Below are 27250 nucleotides of genomic sequence, written 5' to 3'. Positions count from 1 at the left end.
TATCACTTCTAGAAACATATTTTTGTATTTTCACTGGAGGACTCTGTCCTGGGATTCTTTCTGCTCCTCTCTTGCTGATAACCACAGGTCTCCTGTATCTGGCACAGTGGCATAAGGTGAAGAAGCCAACCTTGTCATCCTGAGGGGTTCAAGCTGGCATAACATGCTCAGAGTTTGATGTGGTTTATCCCCAAGTGGAAATTTTGGAAGGGTTAGTTTATTTGCATGGGTGATTTGAGCAGACTTGCTGCAGAGCTGCACTGTCACTGTTGTCAGCAGCAGAACTGTGGTAAGAGGGATGAGGTGACAGCCCCTTGGCCATAGCACTACATACTGTCTTGGGCCAGTTGTGGAGACTGGAGTGCCATGAGTAGCTTCAGGTCCTGGCTGTGCCCTTCAGAAGCTGCTGGAAGCTGCTGCTGCCAGTAGCTGAGAGCTGGACAGTTAATGTCCTTGCTTTATACTGTCCAATGACTTCTGCAGAAACAGGGTAAGTGTGCCAACCCCTCATGACCCCATGGTTCATATCCTCACTGATATGACTACTTGATTATTAGGTTACCTGCAAATCACAGCTCCTTGACCATCTGTTATGTGAAGCTCCTCAGTTCAACCCCAGCATCTGTCCAGCCCAGTTGTGCAGACTGTGCTGAATTTCTGAGCAGATCAGCCCAGCTTCCCAGACATGACTTCTTCTGCCATGCCTTCTTCTATCTTTTTCCTAACTACCCACTGCAGAACTTCTGCATATGAAATGCTTCAGAGGTGGTCTTCATTCTTTGCTCTCCTTCCCTTCTCCAGAAAGCAAGGTCAGCCTGGCCAGATAGTCATATAAGCTGCACACCAGCTCTGCAAATCAGGTCCCTGTCTCATGTGTGGAATTGCAACTGGAGATGCATGTTGGAGATCCTGCATAACAAGGATAGCCACCCCAATAGGAGCCATGGTCTCCTCCCTCTGGGAGTCCTGGGATGCTTGGTAAAGGGGTGAGTGGTAGTGGACCTCCTTCTTTACCATGAGCAGGGTGGAGGGACCTTGAGCAGCAGGGCACAGGAAGATCTGAAAAAGCATTTGAAATCTAGTGAACAGATGATAGAAGCCACAGTGCTTGACATTTCTAGGCTGCATGTGAGGGATTTTTGATGCAAGTCGAGAGAGAGAGCACATGTTTTGTGCAGTTCAGAGAGGAGTGTTCTTTAGAAAGCAATGTCAGTAGTGAGTTTGGATACTGGTTCATGAGCTGGAAGGGTAGTGAGCTTGTGGGGAGGTGAGAAGAGTAGGACAAAATGGAAGCATGCCTTTATTTAAAAAACAAGGGGAGGAAAAAGAGCAACAGTGAGAACATCAATGTCCATAAGCAGACTCCCCAGAGTGTCTAGAAATAGTGTGTTGCTTTTTTGTGGTGGTGTGACTTGCCCTGCACATTAAACTGTTAATCACTTAATGGGTCATTTCATTCAGGATGCCCACTGAAGCATCCTGAGGTTGAGATAAAGGAATTTTGTGAACTTGGGCATTTTTTCCCCCTTTTTCTTCAAATGCACACATAACTAGAAACCATGCAGAGGCAGTAATAACTAATATAGCTAGGAAAGGAATCTCCTGGAGAGATTACTCTGTGCTTTTTCAAGGAGGAAAAGTAATTTCTGGTTGCTTGTATCTTCTTTTTATTATGATTTTTCTGAGTTGAGCTTGAGGGGGGGGAGAAAAGGGATAAAAAGAAATCTATTGATAAAATCCTCATCCGCTTGACAATCAGTTTCATCTGGGAACTGCTTGGTGTTCTCTTGGCTCAATTCATTAGTAAGAATAAAAAAGGCATTAAGAATGAACATCTCTGTTGAGAGCACTTAATTCTTTGCAACAAGAGTCAATTGTGTCCTGTGGAGTAAGCCCCATGTGAAACCACTTACTTGTGAAATTCCTCAGCCTGATAGAGGACCTGGAAAAGAAGGCAGAAGGAGGGCAGAACACTGCTCTAGCAGGAGATATGAGCAATACCTGTTTCACCATAGATTTGCCCATCACCTGAGGTAGGAGGTTGGGTTTTAATGACTGGGGACATAGAGCTCTGTAGCCTGAGTCTTTTGGAGGGAGGGAAGAGACCAGTTCTCCTGTGAGCTCAGGAAGTAGCTGTGTGTGTGCTTTAGCTCTCCTAAGGGTTTTATGGTTGAGAATCTGTTGGGTTTTTTTCCCTGCCAATTGCTCCTGCACTTACTTCACAACAGCTCTTCAGTCTCTACAATAATGGGCTGAATGCTCCCACAGCATAGTGCAGTGGCTGCTCCTGTGCTGTGCATGCTCTGCTCTCAAAGAGGAGACAGCACTGCTCTTCTGTGGGTTTGGTATGGGGTTGTATGGGGACCCATCTGAGATGACAGCACATTCACTGCAGGTGCTCAGGATCAGCTACTCAGCACAGAGTCTGGGTGCCCAGCTGGGGCGCGGAGCTGTGCGTGGGTTTGGCACTGAGAACTGCTGTCCCCATGTGAATGGCCAACTGTTTTCAGTCCACGGGATGTTGTTGAGTTTCTCTTTTCTGCAGGAATTAATTTCAGTAGCCCTGTGTTACTCAGGACATGAGGTCAAGGTCCCTTCTGGTTGTGTAAACTGTGGCACTAGGTGTGCTGGAAACATGGCATCAATCACTCAGGTCAGGAGACTTTTCTGATGATGGCATTACTTTTGATAAGTTGGATGAGGAGGCTTATAAATGGTAGGAAAGGGTATGGCTCTAAAAGGAGAAGCAGCTCATAAAGCATGTTTCCTCTTACAATTTTTGTGGCTAAAATTTGGTTTGGTGATACTTCAGGATGTATATTGATCATCCAAACACATAGAGATGTATGTGGGCTATGTAATCATCTGAGTTTTATTTATGGCACAAACCCAAGTCAGCACTATTATTTATGAATATAATTACAAACCTACTTTTCTGTTACATGATCAGCTAAACTCTAGTATAAAGCAGCCTTCAGGACTGCCCAGCCCAGAGCACAGTGATGTGCTTCAGGACTGTGAGAGTGAGCGGGGTGCTGCTGCTGCCCTGTCTGGGGCTCAGCCCACGATCCACTGGCTTGGGAGAATCAGCTGCAGAATAAAATCCTGACATTTGGAACATGAGGCAGAATCCTACAGCCCTGGAAAATGATAGTTTTCTTTTTAGAACTCACTCCCTAGTTTTATGAGGAAAGTTACAAGGTGGCATTAAAAAGCACCTGCTGCATCACCATCAGATGTCTCACCACTTGAGTTTAAATGTCTCATCTAAAAGAATCCCCAACCAGGTTTCCTTTAAAGGAATTGAAGCTGCTTGGGTTTCAGCTTTTGCCACTGCTGTTTAGAGTAATGCTAATAAACATTCTGGGCAAAGGAGCAGAGAGCAGAGAAGGAGAATGCTTATGATTTGTAAATGCCACTTTGCTCTTCTGCCACCATCCTTCTGGGTAGAGGATTTCTTCCTTCTCATTCTTGATTTCTTCCCCTCCCACCCACTGTCTTAGAGGAGGGTTGATGGTTGGGTGTATTTTTTGTCTTAAGCATATGTCTAACTTTCCCCTGTGCCTACCTGTGTGATGGTGAGTGAATCCATATGGATGTGAGGACATCTGCATGCACACAGAGCATAGATGTATTGCTTTGAGTGTACATGGACCTGTGGCTGGTGTGTGTGAGCCTTTACCAAAGGAGGGGGCGTGTGGCAGACTTCTCCATGCTACAAGTTTTCCATTCCCTTGAAGATAAGCTACAAGTAAACGGGGATGAAATCAGAAATTGGCAACATGCTGTCAGGAGGGATTAATTTCTGTCCCTGATTAACTTTATGCTGGAACAGCAGGAGACTAATATTTCACTGTTCACAGTGCCTGGTGCAACCTCTTCTTACACCGAGTAGATCAGAATCCATCCCAGGTCCTGCTCTCCTCTTGTTATGTTATCACAGATCTTAGTGGCAGGGCCTTTGCTCTGGGTTTGCAGTGGCACATACATCTTTCTTAATGCTGATGGAAAGTTCTGGAAGAACATCTGCCAGTGTGTTGGGGGGTCTGGCTTGAGCCTTACAAGAGTTCTGTTTCTGCTTGTAGTAGCTTTAATGTGCTGGTCAGTCTCCAGATGCTCCTGATGGAATATTAATTCTCTCTGCTCCTGTGAAACCTTTCTTCTGAGGCTTCCACAGCACTTTGCATAACTTCTTTCAAAGTGGGAGGTCAGTGGGACCATGCAGGCACAGGAAGGTGGTTTGCCAACCATCACACAGGCAGGTCAGTACTATGTGTGTGGCAAAGGGGAAGCACAGGCCAAGTCCCCCCTCTCAGCCATACATGCTAGACAATTGCTCTCTGCCTATGCCTGAAGCTCAATTAAGATTGCACCTGCTGAAGAGGGAGGGCAGAGGGCAGCTGAAATTGGGCTTTGTATTGACAGCAAAGTGCCCTGACAGAGTAGTGTGTGGAGCTGTACCTATGAACAGCTGGGTCTGGAGCTCTGCCATGTGTTCATGTGTGCATGAAGGAAAGGCTGGGACAGCAGGAACTAGAGCCATTAAATACTGGGCAAGAACTGAAGAAGGAGGGGACAAGGCAAGTGGGGATGCAAGTGTGCATGCAGCTTTGTGTGGTGGTGTTTCAGTAGAGCAGTGGAAGTCCTTGTGCCTGCCTTGGGGGTGCTGCATCCCTCTGGTCCAGGTCTAGCTTTCACATTGTGGGTGTTTGCCTGTACCCTGCCAATCATGGAGTGCAAGGGGGACCTGGGGACTGAGTTATTTTCCATTTCTACGACAGCCTTCCTAAGATCTTAGCAGTGTACATAGGCTTAGTTTGTTGGCTGTTGGGAGTGATGCTGGGATTGAAGATCATTCTGCTGTCTCCTCTTTGGCCTTATGGAGAACTGAAGCTGACGGCCCCTATATACCTGCTTTTGCAAGCCTGTATGACTGGCCCTGCCTGGGAGAGGAGCAGGCAGCTCTTACTTCTCTGTCCCAAGCCTGTAACACACCACCTGGTGAGTAAGTCACCTGCACTAGTGTATGGATCAGCTATATCTAACAAAGGGTGAGTGTTTTCCTTTGCTTTGCTGCTTCTATCATTTTGAAGAACGTGGACTTTCCAAGAGTGGAAGCTGACCTGCTCTGGCTGATACTAGAAAGAGGCCTGTCAGTCTAGTGAGCCTGTCAGTCACTGCTGCACCATTCAGGGCTGGTGGAGGTGAATTTACTATCATTAATCCTCCAAAATGCTGGTCAAGGAAGCAGTGACTGGTTTGAGAGGAAGGGCTCTTGGTGATGTTGCCAGGAGGTGGTGCAGCAGGGAGCAACTTGTGCCTGCAGCCTAGTGAATGAGTGTCCATGTGTTGGGAACATCATGGAGTCTGTAAAGGGTGGATCCATGGGACACCTACCCTCTTGCTCCCCACCAAGGAGGGGTCAATGCTTGGTCCTTCCCACAATGACGGCAGGCAGCCCTGTGCCTTGCTTGTCATAGCTGTAGCTAAATGAGCAGCTGATTGAGCAGAAAGGTGGTGCAGGGGGAGGGCAATTTAGTGCTCTGTGAAGAGGTCCCCAGTGTATTTCCTCTTTAATTTGAAGGGCTCCTCAGCAGGCTGTCAGGGCTAGGATGTGACGGCTGCACCTGCATGTCACTGGGAGGCTGCATGCTAGCAAATCCTGCTCAGAAATAGCCTGGAGTGGGGGCTGCAATAGCAGGCTGGGTTTAGCAGGCGCATCTGACTGACAGCTGCAGTTTTTCATTGGCATAATCACATCTTTTAGAGGTTGTGAAGATGAGGAAGGTGGAGGAAGAGGAAAGAGTGGGGCACAGCACAGACGGATGCCGCTGAAGCCACCCTTCACCATGATTTTGCCATTGCGCATTTCTGCTAACCTTTACCTCCTGCTCTCTCATTCCTTGGCAGGCTGCAACTGCATGTTGCCCTGATCTCATCAGCAATCAAATCAGGACCTGGGAACTCAGAATTTCTTAAATCTGCTCTTGCAATACCTGTCTGAGCACTCTTGTACTGTCTTTTTGGCCTTCCATCAAAAACTCTGTGCCTTGCTTTGTTCAAGACTTGGGGCTCTGTTTTCTTTCTGTTTGTTTTCCCCTCACCTCACCCCCAAGCTCTTATTTTCCCCCAAAGTTCTCAGTTTGGCCATCTGATCAAAAGTGCCCAGCTTTGACAGATGTCTGGATATTTGGGGGACTGTTTTGAATAGTGCATTTGCTGATTGTCACCATAATTGTAGTTTGAACCCAAGGTGCTTTGATGTGAAAGCATTAACTTGTAGGGAAACAACAAGTAAGTCTGAGGGGTTTAGCTTACAATAGTAGACACTAAAGTAGGACAAATCTTGGGATATATAACAGTGCAGAGCAGTGTGAGGGAGAAGTGCCTGTTCTTCATTCATCCTGGAGCTTTCCACCAAGAGCAGTTCTAAATTGCAGCATGGGATTTTCAATTTAGGCATCGTAAAAAGTTTTCAAGTAGGGTTGTGAAGCACCACAGCATTTTGTCTTGTGAGATGCAGTAATGTCCCTCACTGGTTGTCTTTAAAAGGAGATCAGATGAGTGTATTAGGAATGAGGTAGCTGGTAATTGTTGGAAATGTTGGAAATGTTGGAAATGACACATCAATTATAGTTCCTTCCCTTGAGGGTATCTGAGGAGGCTGTGAGACTCCATGAGCTGGTAGGATCCCTCCCAGCCCTGTTCTCTGTGATACTATAGAGGTTTTGGAATCTTTTAGTGGAGGCTCTCCATTAGGATGTTGCATCTCTGAAGGTTGCCTTCAGAAGAAACATTTTGCAAAATCTCTGTGGGTGGGTATCCATCCTGCCTCTGTGTCACTCTAAGGCTGTGCTGAAAACTGAAATCTGGGGTGGGTTTTCCAGCTGGAGGGTTTGATGCTGCTGCTGCTCAAGTCTTGTTGGTAGGGTTTCAGAGGTGGGGCTAAGCAGAAAACCTCAGCCAATAGGACTTTGCAGAGGGTCCACTTCTGTATTAAAATCTCTAGGTATGTGTTGTATTTTTGTTGAAGTCTCAGTTTCCAGATCCCACTGGCTCAGAGACTAGGAAGCAGTAGCTTAGGAAGGGATGAGTCTAGAAATGGGTGAAGGAAAGCTGGCTACAAATGTGTCCTCCCTTCCTCTGGGGACAAGGAGAAGCTTTGTGAGCCTATGCCACAACTTTATATTAATAGACATAGGTGATGACTGTCTAGCCAGGTGGCTAGGAAAACCCTGGAGGACATTAGCCAGAGGGATGGGTTGGTCTCTTCCAGCCTTGCTTCCATAGAGCCTGTGCATTTATACAAGTGCTTGCAGTGCTTGAGATTAGGGAAAAAAAGCTTGAAAAGACAAATCCCTGAAGACGAGAGAAAGCCCCAAAACCTACATCAGAAGGTAAATCAAGAGACTGTGAAGGTGCTATTTCTAAAAGTTCAATTTCTTTAAAATAGATCATTACTCTGCAGAAAACTCGGGGTGGGGGGGCGGGGTGGAATCTGTCGGCACTGCTGACTTATGCTGGCCTAGATTTCAATTGCTGTAGCTCTAGTAAGAGATCTAGCTTAATTCCATGTCAGTGGAGTTATCCAAAATTTGCATCACTGCAGCTGAGAGCTGATGTGGCCAGTGGTAGTCATCAGTAAGAATAAAAGGCAGTGAGAGGTAATTGTTACTCTTTTTCTTCTGCAGTTAGAAGGAAAGCCTGCAAAATATGCCTGGAAGCTTTAGTGTTAGAGGCTGTACAGCACAGTCTTTTGCCACAGCCCTTCCTACAAGAAGCAGCAGCTTTTCTGGCACAGAAGATAAAGCTGTTTTGGGAAGGAGGCCTGGTTATTTATTTAAAGACAAGTCTCTGAGGATCCAAGAGTTGTGCATTGCTCAGTGCAGAGCAAGTAAGAGTTGTGCATGCTTGGGGTATGCTTGCAGGGAACAGGGGGCAACCCTGCCCCAGGCCCCACTGCTGTGTGTGTGCTTCAGCAGAAGAGGCTGGGTGAAATGCCATCTTTTCTCACAGCAGTGGTGGTATCTTCCTCATCCTCCTTGCTGCTAGGGAAACTGAGTCCAGTGAGATCCCACCTGGGTTCTGTAGTAGCTTTTGTAATTTCAATATCCTAAACATTTAGCCTTGGAAAAGAAGCAACACAACAAAGGAAAAAAAGGTTTAAACCCATCCAGGAACAGTGAGAAAGGCAGGACTGCAGCCATGCACAGTCCAGGAGTGATCGAGAAGCAGAGAAGTTTCTTGCTTCATCTTTCCCTAACCATCTTTATCTTCTCCTGTTTATCTCATTTGTGTGCTCTCTGAAGCCATCAGTCCCAGCACAAACCCTCCCTCCCTACCTGGGCTTCCTGCTCCATCCCCCCTACTCCTCTTAGTCCTCCCTCAAGTTTCTCTTCCTCCTGACCCCTGCACTTGTCCTGGAGGGTCAGCGTGGTGCTTCAGCAGTGTGTGTCCCTGCCTGCCCAGGGGGCACTGTAACCTCTTTGGTTGAACCAATAACCTGTTCCAAAATTGATTTTAATCCTTGCTTATAGGTAAATCAGAGGGAAATTGAGTTCTGCTGAACCAGTAAACATCATGCAGGTATTTCTAGAAGAGCTTCATGTGGAACAAGTTGCACTGCTGTATCAACACAGCTTTTGATTCAAACTATCCCTTGCTTTGGTACAGCTTAATTCCATTCTCTTAGAGACACTGGGCTAAGCCCAATATGATCCATTATGTGCAGAGACACCGATTCTGATTAGAAAATAGTATAAAGCTGACATACAGCAGAACTGCACATCTTATCTGTGCCAGCATCCCTTCTAGGGTGCACCTTGGGAATTCTAGGTGTAATTGTGATGATGCTGATCTTCAGTACAGCTGTTCTCTACTGATGTGACTTCACCAAACTGCTTAAACTCTTCTGCACATATCCTGAAGGAAAGCAGTTGAGGTACCTTTAAAAGTACTGTTTTCCTTTTATTATTGTCCATATAATCAGGAGAGCAGCCAGAGTCATGGAGCAGGAAGGTATGATCTCTGAATGCATTTGGGCATTTATCTGAGATGCTGTAGTTGTTCTCTCCCTGTCATATCCATCAGCGTAGCAGGTTCCGGTGGGTTTATGTCCTGACCTGACAGCAGGACCCACACCACCCAGATGGCTGTGTGCATGCAGAGTTGTGCCTGGGCAGAGCTCCCACCCTGTTTGAGACTTTAACATTTTAAACTATGGAATAATTTATTCTTACAGCACCTTATCTGAAAGAAGAAGACAGAGTTTGAAGCTGGGTGGTACTGAATTACCTTGCAGAAGATTCACTCTGCAGGTACCCAGGCAGGTCTGTTGCTCTGAGAGCTCCCAGAACAAGGGTTTGGGCTGCTGAAGACTAAAAGCAGCTTTCCAGGCTGGGAGAGGTTTTCTATAATCCAGGCTAACCATGCATAGCCTTTTATCCCTGTCTAGCTGCTAAATAATGTGTTGCAGCCTCAGGTCTGCTTAGGGGCTGGCAGGCCTGAAGTCTCATCTGGAGAGGCTCGTGATCCTGGGCTGAGCGAGCAGGAGTCCAGCAGCGCTGAGGATGGGAGACATGGGTGCTGGTGCCAGACGGAGCAGGATGAGGAGCACTGAGCAGCTGCCACCACCTCCCTGGTGAAGTGGGCTGCCTTGCCTCTCATCCCCATCTCTGTGGTAGCGCTGCCTTTTAGCAGGCTCTTTAGTGAAGGAAGGAGACCTTATTTCTATGGTTTGTTTGCTTTCATTATAGCTGACCATCCCTGAGGAGCAGCTGAAATGCACGTTTTCCTGTCCTGCCTTTGCAGGGGGGCTGTGAAGAGCTGCTTGGAGGGTGCTTGCTTTTTATTAGGTATGTGGAAAGAAGGAACACAGCAGGGAAGCAGCACTGCATGAGGAGGGAGGGAGATGGGGTTAGTAAATGTCAAGCTATTTGCCTCCCATGCATGCCTGAGCATATGCACAGGCTGTGGGAGCAGCAGCTCTCTCTGAGGACAAGGCAGAGGTTGTGGCAAGGAACAGGTCAGGCTCTGGGAGCTGGCTGCCCATGCTGCTCCCAATGGGGCAGCATGGTGGGTGCCTGGGCTCGGGGCTGTGCTCATGGAGCCAAATCCTCCGGGCTTGTGGCATCCATGGTACTAGCTCTGGGAAGTGAGTTGGGATAGATCTGCAAAGCCTTAACTGGACTGTGGGACCACTTCTCCCCTGTGGCTGCCTCCTTTTGCCTTCCCTTCTATTGACTCCTCAACAGAAAAAAATGGGGTCTATCACCTTCCTGGCTGATGGCTGCTTCACCACAAGGCCATCCCCTGTGCCTGTCCCCATGGCCCTCATCCCTGCAGCACTGTGTATAGCATGGTCCAGGCATCAGCGATTGTCCTGGCAGGCTGGCAGCAAGGCTGGGATCACTCTTACCTCTGCCTGCTTGATTATCCCTGACACTGTGCTGAGGCTGACATCCTCCTAATGTAATATAGACACCAAAATGATTACCATCATTGCAGGAACTATGAGCACCAGACAATGAAATTTAACAACAGTAGGTGCAGCTAGGATGTGGGGCAAGGTGTGAATCGTGCTGTCTCTGCTCTCTGCCTGTGGCCCTGAGCAATCTCCATCTTCCAGCAGGATCTCTGGAGTTTTGCATTCCTTGTTCTCCCTGTTACCTAGCCATGGTGCTCCTTGCTCAGCCTGAACCATTTCATGGTGCTATTGCTGGCTATTTATGTAACTGCACAATTCTTCTCTAGACTTCCTCTTCATCATGAGTCTGCTCCGTGTGCCCAAGCCATGAGCAAGTTTGCTCGAGGGTTCCCTTTTTCCTTGTGATATTTTAAGCAGTTTCCAAATGGCTGGACCCCAGCATAGATGAGATGGGCTAGACTGTTGCTTGGGTGGTTGAGGCCAAGAGATCCTGAAGCTCCAAGAGAAGCACTTGGATGAGCATCTGAGCAAGCAGTGCCTCTAAGGGCAGGTAGCCTGCTGCAGCATTTGTTGTACCAACTAATTCCCTTTGCAGAGGCTGTATCTGGGTCACTGTATGAAGCTGATCAGCACAGGCCTGGCAGTAGGAGCTCGAAGTATTCCCCTGAAGAGAGGCCTTTCCAGCTCCACATAATAATGGCAAGTGGGAAACACCTTTTGATTTGCTGGTGTAGGGCACAGTCCCACGTCTGAGTTGTGAGAGGTTATCCCATGTGTGCATGGCTGTTGTTCCTGGAGAGGTGTGGCCTTGTTTTTGGCCTCACTTACCTGGAGCACCCCTGCTTTGAGGGGTGATGCTCTGGGAGCAGGATGGCAACAGGATGCTTGTAGTGCTTTGTTCTTTTGCAAATACACCAGGTTTGCCCTGTGATTAAATGCTGGTGTTTGGGCTTCAGCTGTCCAAACCAGGAGTATTGGATTCATACAGCAGAAAAAGTCATACATTTCTGGCAGGTGACTGTTACCCAGACCCAGCCACCTTTGCAAGTACACCCCAGCTAGGGTTTGAGCTGTGGGTATGGTCTGTATCATGGCCCAGTGAGGCTGAGAGCTTCTGGGTTTACCAGCTGCCATGGTAGGGTGCAGCTTTTTGTTTGTCATAGTTGGTCTTGTATGGAGTGAAGGAGGGGTCTTGGCATGGAGATGAAGCTGTGCAAGCACAGCAGAGTGACCCCCTCCCTGGTAGCTCAGTTTTGGGGAGAGGCTTTTTCTGGAGGGATGTGAAATGGAGCTGGGGTGAGAGGGAAGGACAAGGAGTCTGTTGTGAATTGTGTATGTACCCCATCATCCCAGCCCTCACATCAGTGTCCCCTAGCTTGTTCTTGACAAGCAGGCTGGAGACTGGCCCTGCTGCTGCTCATGGGAGACAGCAAGGCTGGGGCTGATGAGACAGCTTTTACTCTCCAGTTGTGCCCAATGTCACATGTGGTAGTGGTGCTATCATAGAACCGCTGAGTTTGGAAGAGACCTTTGAGATCATCAAGTCCAACCATTCACCTTGAGCTTGCAATCCCAACACTACTGCTAAGCCACCACCACTAAACCATGTCCCTAAGTGCCACATCCACGTGTCTTTTAAATACCTCTAGGAATGGTGACTCCACCACTTCCTCGAGCAGCCTGTCCAATGCCTGACAACCCTTTCTGTGAAGAAGTTTTTCCAAATATCCAACCTGAATATACAGGGAGCTCTGCAGGGAGCTCCCCCAGAGTTTGTTGTTTTCCTTTATGTTTTATCATCAGATACCTTGACTCACAGGAAGGTGTTGTGTCCTCCTGTGGCAGTTCTTTGTCTATGGAGTACTTCTGCACCATTTCTGTACTTTCTCAGGGTGCCCAGGTTCATGGTGCTGGCTGTCCTCATGGAGAATGGCAAATGGTTTCTCTGACAGCTCCGTGGGCACAGAGGGAATTAATAACAGGCATGAGCATCATCTGTTGTGCTTTAGAAGCAAGGCAAATGTGAGTTCAGAGAATGGATGTTCTGAGGCAATATTAGATCTGCCTCTTCAGTTATACAGTTGCTGCTGTGAACATGTGTTGGCAATTGGTTGTGTTACCAGCTCTGCTTTTCAGTAAGGCCACTTAGCACTTCTCTGCTGGTTCAGATCATCTTCTTGGCTGTTCATAATTGCACTATGCTTAGAAGTATTTGGGATGAAATACTTCATGTTGCAGGTTGTCTCAAGCTATTTGATTTTCTGTCCCCCACCTGCCAGCATTATTAGCTCCATACTTTCTGTTATTTTTCCTGTGTTAATGCTTCTCCCTGCTCTTGCCACTTACCAGTTCATTCTTCCACAGTGAACCCTGGACCCTTCTTCCCATGCCTGGATCTTCTGGCTTCTGTATCAGTCCTTCCCAAACTACTTAAAGATTTGCAGTTTATGGGTTAGTGTGGATCCCCAATCCCTGAACACAACAGCTCCCTCCTTTGTGCTGCATGAGGGCTCATAGCTCTGTAGGTAATTCAGGGGCAGTCCCTCTCTTCTCCAGTGACTTCAGGTTTACCAGACACATTGAGCAGGGGTGATGCAGGGGTTTTACTCCTTGTTTCAGCGTAGCTGGAGCGTTGCAGGATTGGGCTTCCCTCTTGTGTTCCTGCATTGCCACCCACTTGCCCTGCCTGTCAGGGGCTACATGCAGCCTGGGAGGGGATGGCATGTGTTCACAAAGGAATTGCAAAGTAAAACCCAGGCTAGCAAGAGCTTGCAACCTGCACCCTCCCTGCTCCCTGAGGGTAGCGATGCTGCTGGGATGAGTGTACCTAAGTGGAATCAGAAGTAGCAGTCTCTTGACTCTGAGGTCACTGGTATTACAGCCTTCAAACCCACCAGATCACAGGAGAATTTCAATGAGAATGGGGTTCTAATTGGGACAAAACTAAAGGTTTTTTTTGGGGGGGTTAGCCAGAAAATTTGCCCTTTGATTCAGCTCCAGGAAAAACCCAATCTGGGAAATGTCACCTTAGATAAGTAAAACCTGGCCAAGTTCTGAACAACCCGAAGCAAAAAGCTACAATGGAGAGCTCAAAGCTATCTTAATTGCCTGGAGTTCTATCCTTCATTCCCCTGCCTGTCTGGTAGGTTCTTGTGCTCCTATGGTCACTGTTAATTCATGCTGGATTGTTCTAATTAACGCTGATGAACTGTTCAGCCAAGAAGACTGCGGAGCTCTGCAGCTGCAGAGAGGGCTGGAGGAACATCTCCTGGTTTCTTTTTCTGTGTTCTCTTCCCTTGTGGACAGACACCGTTTCTGCCCGTAACCAATAGGAGCCAACTTTCTGTTTCATAATAGGAATATACTAATGTCAGGATGCCCTCCTTACCCGAAGCTTTCTCCTTGAAATTTGCTCCTCTTTGCTTTCCTAATTGCTGCTGCTCAGCTGGAGGTAGCACAAGTCTTCCAGACACATTTTGTTATGCCTTTCCTTACCAAAGGGAAAAAAAAAGAGTATGAGAGAATATTGCTTTGTGTCAAGCTCTCCTTGCTTTGCCCCTTTCTGTGCTGAAGTGGGGTGTTTTTCTCTAGCATGAGATGTTTTGCTATTGACAATACATGCCTTTTTGGTCTAAAGATTGGGGATTGAAGGAGCTCTGATGTAAGGAACACCTGGAAAACATTTCTGCTGGAGTCAAGCATCCTCTTCAGAGTCACTATGCTCACATAACGATCACCTATAATAAGACAGAAGTTGCCTAATCAATCTGAAATATGTGTGGTCTGGGGACTAAAATTATTTGAGTGAAACCCTTATAATCAGGTGAGCTAGAAACTTACTGCTTGGAGTTGCCCTTCTGTGAACACTGGGTATGGAGCCTGCAAGAGCAGAGTTTTGGAGAGGGCACTGGAGCCGTGCTCTATGTGTTCCTTAGGGACTGAGGAGTTGGATGAAAATTGCAGGTGTTTGGTTTGCTGTGTTTCTGCTCTTGGCTCTTCTCTTGCAGGTAAATAGGCCTTGAAGTAACCAGGGAAATTCACAAAAATGCCATTTTCTCCACAAACTTCAGAAATGAGCAGGTCTGAGCTTTTTGTGTGCCACTTTACTGAGAGAGATGGGGCCCGTTACCATCTTGGCAGCCTGAAGCCCTTGGAGCTTTTGTGGGGCAAACAACTCAGCTGTATGAAGTAGAGCTAAGATGGAGTAATGGTGTATGTGGACACAAGGCTCCAGGAGGGGAGAGCTGTTGGGAATTTCCTAGTAGAATGGAAAAAAGGAGGAGCTCCGGCAGAGCAGGGACTCCAGGGAAAGCTGCAGAAAGCAAACTTGAAGCCTGAAGATTAACCTTGTAGGTCTGGGGAGAGCAGCCTTTTGCTTAGACTGAGTGTACTCCTGTGGCTCCGACCTCAGAAACTGCTTTGTTTAACCATGAAAAGAAAGAGGAGGCTGTGGTGTGGCGATGTCTCTGCTCAGGCTCTTGAATTCTTCACTTGCTGCCTTTCAGCAAGTAGAGTTGCTTCCTACTCCAGCTCGTTAACATCTGGAACAGAAGAAGGGTGGAGTGAGTAGTTTCCCAACATATCGGGAGGGTATCATCCTGTTCTTGAGCAGTGATCTGCCGGTGCCTGGATCCTGGGCACCTGCCTGCCCATACCTTTATTTTTGCTGACTTCACCAAGAGAAAGAGTTGTGATGGTATCAGCCTCCTGAGAATCTCTAGCCAAGCCTCTCCTTAGCCCTGCCTTGGTGCTAGTGTGGTGGTTACTGAGGTACACATTTGCCTTGTGGAAGCTGGCTGTCTACTACTTGTGTTTGGCTGCTGCTCTGAGACCCAGGGTGGATCAGGGCAGAGGCAGGCAGATGTTTTGTGAGAAATGGTTTCTGCAGCGTGTGGTCTCTTCCTTTGTGGTAATGCTCAGGTCTGCAACAAGCCAGCAGTTACCTCTCATGAAGATCCAGCAAAGAGGGGGAGTTTATCCCATGGGAAGCAATGATTCAGTTCCCAAGGATCATGCAAGCTTGGGTAAGTGCCAGACATGCTTAGCATGGAAATCACAGTTAAACAGAGAGTCAGCTACTGCCTTGGGGAGGTCCAGCTCTCCTTGGAGGATGGATTTTTTGCTGCCAGATGTCTTCATGTCTGGAGCTGCAGGTATGTGCAAGTAGCTCGAGGATTCAGAGAGAAGCACAGTCCTGTTGCTATGTGTGTCCTGTTTCTTTGTGTGTCTTACTTAAGAAAAGATAAGACATGTGGATGTTTATTTACTTAAATCCCAGATGACTGTGAAAAGATCTTTCTTATCTTGTCTTGGTTGCACCTGAGTTTGCAGGCAGACTGAGTTAACAAGTCATGAAATGCTCTGAGGAGGTGACTGAGGGACCAACGATTGCAAAGGCTTATGGTGGACTGAATACTTCTTGCTGGGACAGGGCTGATGCCAGCATCCCCTTGGTTCTGGCATTATTCTCTGCAGTTGTATGGGTGGCCTGGAAAGACAGGCCCATGAGCCACAGCTACACACTTTGGGTGCAAACAGTCAAATCTTGACATTGCATCTGGTCTTCAGGATAATCCCAGTACAGATCTGTGCCTCTCCCCAGCACAGCCTGGCTGGTTTCTGGACTGGCTGTAGAAATTCTAATTTCCTGAGGGTGCCACATTACTACGGCTTGCTCAGAGACAAGGTTTTATCTCACTTCATGTGCTCTTGTTCCTGGTACCCACTGCTGCCAGACTCTGCACTGGACAATCATTGCAGGCAGTGCACAGGGCTGAGGGCAGGCTGGCAGCTGTGTTTACATTTGCAAAACCCAGCAAGTGGCCTTGGAGAGGGGACACACTGAGTGATCAGTGAGGTTTGGGGGTGCATTTGTCTAAGGGAGAGCACAGGAGAATGCATGATGGTTTTTCCTGTGCTACTGTTTTGGCTCAACAGAAGCAGTGTGGTGGGCAGCTCAGCTTTTGACTGAGAGGAAGGACGCTCATAGCTTGCAAGCACAAAGCTATAAAATCAGTGTGGGGGGGCAGCAGGTCAAATGCAGTTGGCTTTTTCTGGTTGCAAAGCCTTTCTTCCCCTTGTTCCCCTCATTTTTAAAGGTGATATTGCTACCTAATCCATGCTGGTAGAATTCTTCTGTGTTAGAGGATCAGCTTTTCTGTGGGAAGGCTGCTGTGCTTCTCTCTAATATTGACTGTCTTGCTTTCCTTTTCCTTCTTAGATCTACAATGAGAATAGAAACCTGTTTGAAGTCAAGGAGAACGTGCCCAGGAAATTGGTGGAGAAGGTCGCAGGGGACATTGAGAGCCTCTTAGCCAAGAAAGTCCGTGCTTTAAAGGTAAGGTGATGGGCCTGTCTGCTGATCCTTTGTCTGATATGTTCAGTTTAAAGAAGAGGGTTGATGCTGGCTCAACATTATGATCTCAGTTTCAAAGTAATTTCTGTGGCTGTGTGGCCTTTTCTGGGAACTCTATCTCGCAGTTGCACAAAGTCATATGGAGCATGCCTGGGATGTGAGGCAAGGACATATCACCTGAGGATCTACTATAGGTATCTTCTTGCTTTTTATCTCCTCCCACTGTCATGGGAACACTTGAAAGTGCTGCCCTAAGAATACAAGTGACAGCAAAAACCTGGCAGCAAATTTGACCCAGTCATTTCACTGGGGGTGTGGTGAGTGGGAAATGAGGCTCTGTGATGTCCCTGTAATAGCTCATGGAAGTGTCTCAGACAAATGGGATTTTCCCTCTTTAGGAGAGGATGCACTGAAATGTTTGTGCTGGTGCCTGGTACTCAAATCCTGTGATGGAGTATGCAAGTTGCCCTCGTGGGTGCCTGCAGACGGTGCCAATCTATCGCCCCATTTCACAACGCTCCTTTGGAAATGAATTCATTTATTGTAGTGGAGCAAGGTGACCTGCTCATGAGGCCAGCTTGGTAAAACCCAGTGCTGGCTGTAACAAGGCAGCTGTGGGGCTGTCCTCTGCTACCAGAGAAGAGATGAGTAACTGCCTTCCTGGAGAGGTGCAGGTGTCCTGTCCACTGTAGAGGGGTATGGGAGCTATGTCAAAGCTTTGCTCCCAGGAGCTGTACCATCCTTTCAAATACCTGACTGTAATGAGTAGCACGAGGTTGTGCAATGGACATCTGGCAATATGGCTGACTGGATATGGCTTGCACCTGATGACTGGAAGGGCTTCTATGGGCTGACAGACAAGGGGAAGGCTTGGAGCAAGTAGCTCTTGTGTCTGCATAGGGGCTGTGCCAAAAAGACTTGGTCACCCTTCAACTCAATAAGCAGGAATGGGAGCACAGGAGTAAGTGCTGTGGCAAGGGAAGGGGTGTTGCAATAACTGAAGTGTAACCAAGGCAGTGAGAGTTTGGTAGTGACCTATCTCGATGTTCTGGGGAAGAGGAAGTAGCTCTGAGAAGGTATGCAGAAGCAATCACAAGACATGCACATAGGACAGGTGAGTCTCAAGACCTGATAGGAGCAGAGTCAAGGGTGCTCAAAGAGTGTCAGGATGGGAAGGAGTTTTCCACAGTGATGGACAAAGATGGTGACTATAGGGATTTGGGTGAAGACGACTGTATTCAATTCTTGGGAGGTAAATATTAGTCCTGCTTTGGACTCACATGAAGTGGTTTAGCATGAATGGAAGGAGCTGAAGTGGTACTAAATAGGTGGCCATTGTCAGCACTGCATTTGGGGTTGTGGAAGTGAAGAGAAGGGAGACCAACTCTGTTCTTAATGTGACCTGGCATCCCTGTGTTTGTAAGGTTTCTGTGCATGCTTGAGCACATATCATCTATTAAACATCCCAAAGATCTGCACCACCTGCAAATACTGGAGGAAGACACAAGTGTCAGAAGTTAGCCACAAACACACGTGGGCAGGTGTGGCTGCACAGGGTGACAAGACCGAGTTACACAGCCAGCTGGTGCCAACTGCTTTCCACTCTGCCATCTGAAGTTCAGCTGATAGGTTGCTGTGTTTTTTCTTATCCTTTGCTGTGACTCTCACAGACTTAGAGAGTTTGTACATCTTCAAACCTGAGTCAAGGGTAGGACTGTGCTTGAGGTACAAATAACCTTTATTGTCTTTCAATTTTACTTCCTTTTTGTTGAGTTTTTGGGCAGGAGTAGTTAATGCACTCTTAAGGACTCAGCTGATGGTGGATCTGACACAGAGGAGTGATTCTGGCAGTGCTGGTTAGATGATGAGCACTTGGTGCTGGTTTATTGCAGTGGAAACAATGATCTGTTGGAGTGAATTAGTCCTTTCAAGAGGATTCTTTCAGAGTGCAGTTGCCAGGTGGAGCAGTCTCGTATGTCCAGCTTGCCCAGAAATCCTTGATGTCTTGGGTTGGTGGTTCTGACAACAAAATCTGGAAATGGGGAAGTTGATGGGAGGGGGAGAAATCATATCTTCCCGATTTCTTCCACATTGCACTAAGCTTCTTTGAAGCAGTGGGGCTCCCACAGCTTCTTGCACTCTCCAACCTGTGTTTTATTCTGTCTCCACTCTCCTCTTAGCTGAATCATCTCTCCTGGAATAATTTCCTCCCCTTCTCTAATGACTCACTAGAGTGATGATGACTTCTTGAAATACATTTTTCAACATGTGAGTCAGGTGGGACTCCATGTCTCAGTGAGGGCAGGTGAGGAGCCTCTCCTTAATGTATGAATTGCCATGTCACTCGTGTGTTCACTCTACTGTCTCCTTTGCTGCAGGAGAGAGAAGGGAAATTGCCTGTGCTTTGGTGGGGCTTTGGAGGAAGGTGGTAGCTGGCCTATGGACACACACTTCAAGAGTGCCATTCTGATCAGGTGGTGATTCAGTCCAGTCGTCAAAGAGCCTGCTTCCCTCTGTTTCCAAGTGAAAATATTAATGTGTCCTTAGTAAAGTTAAACTGTGTGCAGGGTGTTTTTCACTAATACATAGTTCCTTACCTTGTGTGTTGCATTTCTAGAAGCAGAAATGAAGGACAAAGAAACCAAACTGGGCTGTGTGGTCAGTCAGGGCTCTCAGGGTTCGTGCACCGTAGATCTCGTGAACTCTCCTCTTGGGCGCGATGCTGTACCTGCGCAACACTCTGAATTTAACCTCTCTCAGCCAAAGTTAGATTTCTTTGTGGAATACACTGAATTTCACCATTTTCTTGCATCACCCAATAGGTGTGACCAGGACCTTCAGCAGAAACCACCCCTCAGACAGGTTTGGCCTCTCCTGAAGGAGAAAATACCCAAACAGTTTTGCCTAACAGATTCTTCTCTCTGATAACAGGAACTCTATCACCTTCTTCCTTTTGCAACAAATCTGATTGGGCAGGTCCAGCTCGATTCACTGAACCTCTGCTATTCACTAACCAGGTTGCTTGTGCTACATGTTTCTCCCAGTTTTTCAAAGATCCACCCCCCATGGCTTTGAGAGTGGTTTTCAGCAAACCGTTGTAGCGTTCGATCTTCCCTGCAGCTGGGGCATGGTAGGGAATGTGGAATATCCACTCGATGCCGTGCTCTTTGGCCCAGTTTTTTACAAGATTGTTCTTGAAATGAGTTCCATTGTCCGACTCAATCCTCTCTGGAGTTCCGTGTCTCCACAGGATTTGTCTTTCCAGACCAAGAATGGTGTTACGTGCAGTTGCATGAGGAACTGGATAAGTTTCCAGCCATCCAGTGCTTGCCTCTACCATAGTCAGCACATACTGCTTACCAGATCGAGAACGAGGTAGAGTGATGTAGTCAATCTGCCAGGCTTCACCATACTTGTACTTGGACCATCGGTCACCGTACCACAAGGGCTTGATCCGCTTTGCCTGCTTAATAGCAGCACAAATGTCACAGTCATGGATGACTTGTGTGATAGCATCCATGGAAATGTCAATGGATCTGTCACGAGCCCATCGGTAGGTTGCATCTCTGCCTTGATGTCCTGACGAGTCATGGGCCCACCGAGCTAAGAATAGCTCACCTCGGTGTTTCCAGTCAAGATCAGGATCAGGATCAGAGTTTGTGTCCACTTGGGAAACTCTTGCAGCTAGATCTGCCTGATGGTTGTGTTGTTGGTCCGTCAGTAGCTTTGCTCTTAGGAATGTGAGCATCGATGTGTCTCACTTTCACTGGGATTCTCTCAATGCGAGCAGCAATGTCTTGCCACAGATCTGCAACCCAGATAGGCTTTCCTTTCCTCTGCCAGCCATTCTTTTTCCAGTTTTTTAGCCAACCCCACAAGGCATTGGCTACCATCCACGAGTCAGTGTAGAGATAAAGCTTTGGCCATCTCTCACGTTCAGCTACGTTAAGAGCTAGCTGGACAGCTTTTACCTCTGCAAATTGACTGGATTCTCCTTCTCCATCTCTCGCTTCTGCAACTCTGCACGTTGGACTCCACACTGCACATTTCCATCTCCGCTTGTTCCCAACCAGACGACAGGAACCGTCTGTGAACAAAGCATATCTCTTTTCATCATCAGACAGATCACTGTAAGGAGGAGCTTCCTCAGCACGAGCTACTCTCTCCTCTGGAGGTTTTGCACAGCTTGTGCCTTCTGGCCAGTTTGTGATCACCTCCACCAAACCAGGCCTTTCGAGATTTCCCATTCGAGCTCTCTGTGTTATCAGAGCCATCCACTTAGACCAGGTAGCATCTGTTGCATGATGTGGTGAAGAACCTTTGCCCTTGAACATCCAATTCAGAACTGGCAATCTAGGAGCTAGAAGAAGTTGTGACTCAGTTCCAATCACTTCAGAAGCAGCTTTCACTCCTTCATAAGCAGCTAAAATCTCTTTCTCTGTTGGAGTGTAGTTTGCCTCTGAGCCTCTGTAGCCACGACCCCAGAAACCAAGAGGACGTCCTCGTGTCTCCCCTGGAGCTCTTTGCCATAAGCACCAGGTTGGACCATTGTCACTGGCGGCCGTGTACAGAATGTTCTTAATGTCTGGACCAGTTCGGACAGGTCCCAGACCCATGGCTTGGACTACCTCTCGCTTGATCTGGTCAAAGGCTGCTTGTTGCTCAGGACCCCATTGGAAACTGTTTCTCTTTCGAGTCACATCATAGAGAGGTTTCACAATCTGACTGTATCCAGGAATGTGCAGTCTCCAAAATCCCACTATGCCTAAGAAACGCAGAGTTTCTTTCTTGTTGGTGGGATTTGCCATGGTGGAGACTCTGTTTATCACATCCATTGGGATGTGACGGCGACCATCTTGCCACCGCACTCCCAGAAACTGGATTTCTCTGGCAGGTCCTTTCACCTTGTCTCGCTTGATAGCGAAACCAGCTTGCAAGAGAATGTCAATGATTTTGTTACCTTTCTCGAAGACTTCTTCAGCAGTCTCACCCCAGACGATGATGTCATCGATGAACTGAATGTGTTCTGGAGCTCCACCTTTCTCCAAAGCATCATGGATCACTGCATGGCAGATGGTTGAACTGTGAATCCACCCCTGGGGCAAACGATTGAATGTGTACTGAATGCCTCTCCAGGTGAAAGCAAACTGAGGCCTGCATTCCTCTGCTATGGGAATAGAGAAGAAAGCATTAGCAATGTCTATGGTAGCATACCATTTGGCCTGCTTGGATTCCAGCTCATATTGGAGTTCCATCATGTCTGGTACAGCTGCACTCATGGGTGGAGTTACTTCATTCAAGGCACGGAAATCAACTGTCAGACGCCACTCTCCATTCTGCTTTCTCACAGGCCAGATTGGACTGTTGAAAGGTGAATGAGTTTTGCTGATGACCTTCTGACTCTCCAACTGACGAATCAAGTTTTGAATGGGCACCAAAGAGTCACGGTTGGTTCTGTATTGTCTGTGATGCACAGTTTGAGAAGCAACCGGCAGCTTTACATCCTCTATCTCATGTTGTCCCACAACTGCAGATTCATCTGAAAGCTCAGGTCTAATGGACAACTTCAATTTTCCTCCATCAATTTCTACAGTTGCTATTCCAAAAGCCCATTTGTAACCCTTAGGGTCTTTAAAACGCCCTTCTCTCAGAAAATCAATTCCCAAAATACAAGGTGCATTAGGACCTGTTACAATAGTATGTTTCTTCTACTGCTTCCCAGTTAAACTTATATCAACCTCTATCTTAAACAACTCTTGAGATCCACCAGTGACTCCCTGAATAGTTATAGATTCTCCCCCTTGATAATTTGATGGTATTATGGTGCACTGAGCTCCTGTGTCAACCAAGGCCCTGTACTTCTGAAATTTTGAAGTGCCAGGCCACTGGATGTACACATCCCAATAGATTCTGTTATCTCCATTATCCCTTACCTCCCCCTGGCGGAAGGCAGGGCACCCCTAATGGTGGGGATTACCTCCACATGTACAGCTGGCACAACGTCCAGCACCAGAATTAGGATCACTGTTGGAGCTATCAGAGTTGTTCTGGGAAACTGAGGAAGTGACAGCTACCCTCCTGGTATTGCTACCTCGGGATCTGCCCCTCTGCAGCTCCCGTAACCTCTTGAAAAGATCAGAAGTTGGTTGACCATCCCATCTGTTCATGTTCTCACCAAACTGATCACGCAGAGTTATCCAGATACTGCCACGTGATTGCCTCTGCTGTCTGTTTTGGTTTGACCTATTCTGGAATGGCCTTCTTGGAGCACGTCTGTTCCTAACAGCTGAAACTTGTATCCATCTGGAGGAAGAGGAATCAGAATCATCCCCCTTCACAAGTTGGATATGGAGGTTTTAAATTCCTCCTTCAGCTCTTTCATGCAATTCTCATCTTTCCAGACAAAGTTTCAATGGCTGAAACCAAAGAAGTACGTGCAAGACTATCCTCCAATTGCCTCATTTGGTCAGTGAAATGGCCAACAGTAGGAGGCACTCCACCATAATTTCTTGCCACAATCCTGCTTGCCAGAATAGTAGCATAATTAGGAGGAGCAAGCTTAATGAGCTTTTTGGCAAGGCCTGTTCCAACAGGAATTTCATCAGGATTCAGAGTCTTATGATCTCCATACATTACTTCTCTCACAGCAAACTCTCTCAGACGCTTGATTCCCTCAGCTATTGTGGTCCAAGGCTTAGGGTTCCATGGTAAATCATCTCTGCTGGGGTACCTCAGCGAGACTGCCAGTAGGAGGCGTGCCCACAGAGAAACTTTACCAATGCACTTGCCTAGGTGCCTGTCTATGCCTGTATCCTTTGAGAGCATCCCCAACTGAGAGGCCGACTTGTCGCCTACCACCAATGCTGGGGCTCCCATATCAAAACACCTGGCTAGCCAAGACAGGACTGGCTCAGTGTCTCCTCTGATGTAATCCTTCCTCACATGTCTAATTTCCTGTCTGTGTGCATTAGCTGACTGTATGTCATCCTCATCATCATCATCATCATCCTCCTCCTCCTGAGGTGGCTGTCCCCATAATCCTGTTGTAATCCTCCGTTGAATTTCCTTGAGTTCAGAGGCACTGCCAGCAGTTGCTAATCTACCAGGGTCTACATCCTGACCTACATCTCCATCATCCATGTGGGGTCTCAAGAGGTCTACCAGAGTTTTAAGGCTAACCCTCTCTTCCTCATCAGAAGGATCTTTCTTAACAGAGGGACCTGAGTAGAAGGACCCTCATCTCCATCTGCACCATCTCCTGCAGCATCTGCATCTCCTCCTGCAGCTCCTTTACGCTTTCTGCTTACAGTGGCCACCAAATTTACTGGATTGGTTGTCACATTCACAGCAGAGTTGGAAGAGCAAGTAGCCTTATGTCTTTCTTGACACAGTGCTATCAGTAGCCATATGATTATTCCAAGAAGCAACAAAATTAAGATTAAGGCTAGCACAAGATATCTAGGGTACCACTGGTTCCAAAGACCCTCTGTAGTTGTAAGAGGAGTAACAAACTCATATGTGTCTGCTAGCACATCCATAGTTGAGTTAACATAGCTTCTTAGCCCAATAAGACCACAACAGAATTCACCAACATTCAGTAACTTATTCTTAACCCAAAGAAATTACTTATATGCCACATATCTCACAGTCTTATCTATCATGCAAGAAACGGCCCATCTGTAAACAATCACACTGATAATAGATGAAATACAATGACTCAGAATCCAAAACAGCTTCATTTTGCTTCCTAATCTGAGCAGAAATAAATCAAACAAGCAATCGAGCCCCACGTTGGGCGCCAAAATAAAAAGTGTGTCGGTGTGAGCTGAAATTTCCCCCCCCCCCCCCCACTGACAATAACCAGGCTAGCCCAGTCTGGAAGCAAATGAAAAGCTGTATTTACAAGCAGAGTCTAAAATCTACAATGAAATGCAATGAATATGTACAAATATACAAAATTCACAACATTCACAAATATATACAATCAACAGAAAAGCACAACCGATCTCCCTTTGCTTCCCCGCAAGGGGACCCTCCCAAAGGGACCTCCCTCTCCCAGGAGCTTTCCCCCCAGATCCCCCTGGACAGAGAAGCAGAGTTAGTTAATCAGAAAGTTGTTAACTTAGCTGCCAAGGTCAGTGTGTTATCTTCAGCCAGAAGAGAAGAAGAAACAGCAGCCAGACAGCCCAGCAACTGCCCCCACTGCCGAACGCAGAATGTGCAGAGTGCCTACTTTGTTTTGGGTAATAGTTCTTAAACATTTCTATCTATCCAATGGAAGTGTTTAGAACAATCGTTATTTTGCTTTCTTACACCCAATAGTGACTTATTTACATTCTTTCACTTTCTCTGTTCTGAACTTTGCAAGGAAAAATTAAAAGGACAGTTTCAAACCATCACAGTCCTGCCAGCCATTGTGCTGTGGCACAGTCTGGCACTAGCAGGACACTTTGATTTCCCATGTGCATTTCTGAGGAGTGCTGAAGCCAGGGGTGTGTGGCTCTGAGGGTAATTGCTTCCTAAAATAACAGTCATCTACAAGGGATTGTTTATTTGGTTTCTGTCTCTCCCCTTTTGTTCCAGACTTATCATATCTGATGACAGTCTCATCGTGGGACAGGAAAATTCCTAGGAAGTTCTTTTCACCATCCCCACCTATTCCAGCTGGCACTAGAGAAGAGCATCTACAGCTGGCTTCTGGTGGACTTTTACTCCATGTCCCACACAGTGGCCTCTGCTTGACATGGATTTGCACCAGCACTAACTGCTCTTTTCTGCAGTGTTGTTTCTCCATGATGATTTCATTGCTTCACTGCCCTCAAAATCTTCCTCTTGCTTTTCCCCCCAAGTCTTCTCCCCACCCTGTGTAGCCTTTCCAGGATTCCCCAATTCACTCGCAGTGAATTCTCTGCCTCTAAAGCCTCAATGGCTCTGTTTGGTGAGGTTGGTGAAGATGAGCCACTTCTCCACAGAAAGGAAAGAATGCAGCAAAGCTCTTTCTGGAACAACCCTCCCTTGCCATCAAATCCAGCAGCTGCTTGGCTTCTCCATGTGTCCAGGCCATCTCTTAGGTTAGGCCATCTCCTCCCTGCGCTGTTTACCATTCCCACTTCCTGTGCTGCCTGCACACCTGGGCTGCCCCTTCCTGCCATGCCACATCTTTGGATGCCCCAAGTTCTATCTGCTGCTCATGGCCACTGGGAAGACCTCAGCAGCCCAGCCTCACTTTCTCTCCTGTGCTGGCAATGCCAAACTCTGTTGATCAAAGCAAGAGGGTGGTGAGGGTGCTGCTGAGGTGATGACAGGATCTGGAAAGCATTGATGCAAGCAGCTTGGGGGTGCTGGATTTCTGCTGTGCTAACCTGATCTCAGGAAGTTCTTCTAGTACCACAAAAGCATCTCCACAGTGAAAAGGTGGTGAGGACATTGCTGCTTGTGGTGCAGGATCTAGGAGCTTGTTTCACCTTCTCCTTCAGGTCTTCAGATGGCCCAGATCTGATTCTTTTATAATACTAGGTGAAGTGCATAAGCAGTGCGTCTGAATCTACCCTTTCTCAAAGCTCCACAGACTGAGGGAGAAAGGAGTTGTGATTTCATTAAGGAGGTGGCTGAGAAATGGAAATGTTTGGATCCTAGGGTATGTTTTAGGCTTGTTTCTACTTTTTATGCAGTTCTCACAAGGGCTGCTTTTGGATTCTGACTTCTTCCTCCCTCACATATTTAACCACAGACAATTTGCTTTGCCTCCTGTGAACGACACATCCCACTGTTTACTGAGTGGGTTATGCCCTGAAGTGAGCTATTCATGCACTGTAACCATCCTGAAGACTTCTGGCAGTGCAGGTGTTCTTCCCCCATCTCTAAAAAGAAGCCCCCAGATCCATAAAACATGGTACAGATGTCTGGGGGCTCTGATGTTGTCCCCATGGGATGCAGGTGACAGGGATGGGCTGGTGTTTTTTCCAAAGAGCTGCTCTACTTTTGCACATGGTACATCACCAGCAAAATCTTCTGACTTAAGGTGAAGTTTGTTACAGTTCCAGTGGCCCTCAGCTGTGTTGTGTCAAATATGTGTTGAGCAGAAATGCAGCAAAGTAGCATTTCATGTCTTGGAGAATTTACCGTGTGTATTATGTGTTGGTCTGTATTTTGCCTACCTGAATGTCTTTGTAGTGGGTTTGGTGTACCTTGTGTGACTGGGGATGACAGAACAGCACTTACCAGTAGTTAAGAGAAAAGTCTGTGAGGTTTGTTTCATTTGTTTGCTCTGTTCTTGTGAAATTTAGCTCCATATTTGTGTTGCTGTGTATTTAGCTCCATTGTGGAATGAGCGTTTGGGAGAAAGGAGGGGTTTGGTAGGGGTGTTTGAGGTTCCTGTTCCTTCAGCTAAGGTGTAGGAGCTCCCACTATATTTCACTGAAGACTTTTGGGTTTTCCTGTAATGAGAGTAGGAAAAACTACACTTGGTA

General features: G+C 47.2%; 1 protein-coding gene across 1 annotated transcript in view; it reads left to right on the top strand.

Annotated features, from left to right (window-relative positions):
- The window catches only part of CACNA2D2 (calcium voltage-gated channel auxiliary subunit alpha2delta 2), a 203283-nt gene that overhangs the window by 47140 nt on the left and 128893 nt on the right, over positions 1-27250 (top strand). The window contains exon 2 of the mRNA XM_054387545.1: positions 16647-16763. Coding sequence (XP_054243520.1) covers positions 16647-16763 — 117 coding nt within the window. The remainder of the gene's footprint in view (positions 1-16646; positions 16764-27250) is intronic.

Source organism: Indicator indicator, chromosome 15, assembly GCF_027791375.1.
Source record: "Indicator indicator isolate 239-I01 chromosome 15, UM_Iind_1.1, whole genome shotgun sequence".
NCBI classification, from domain to species: Eukaryota; Metazoa; Chordata; class Aves; order Piciformes; family Indicatoridae; genus Indicator; species Indicator indicator.
This window is presented reverse-complemented; position numbering and strand designations above follow the sequence as displayed.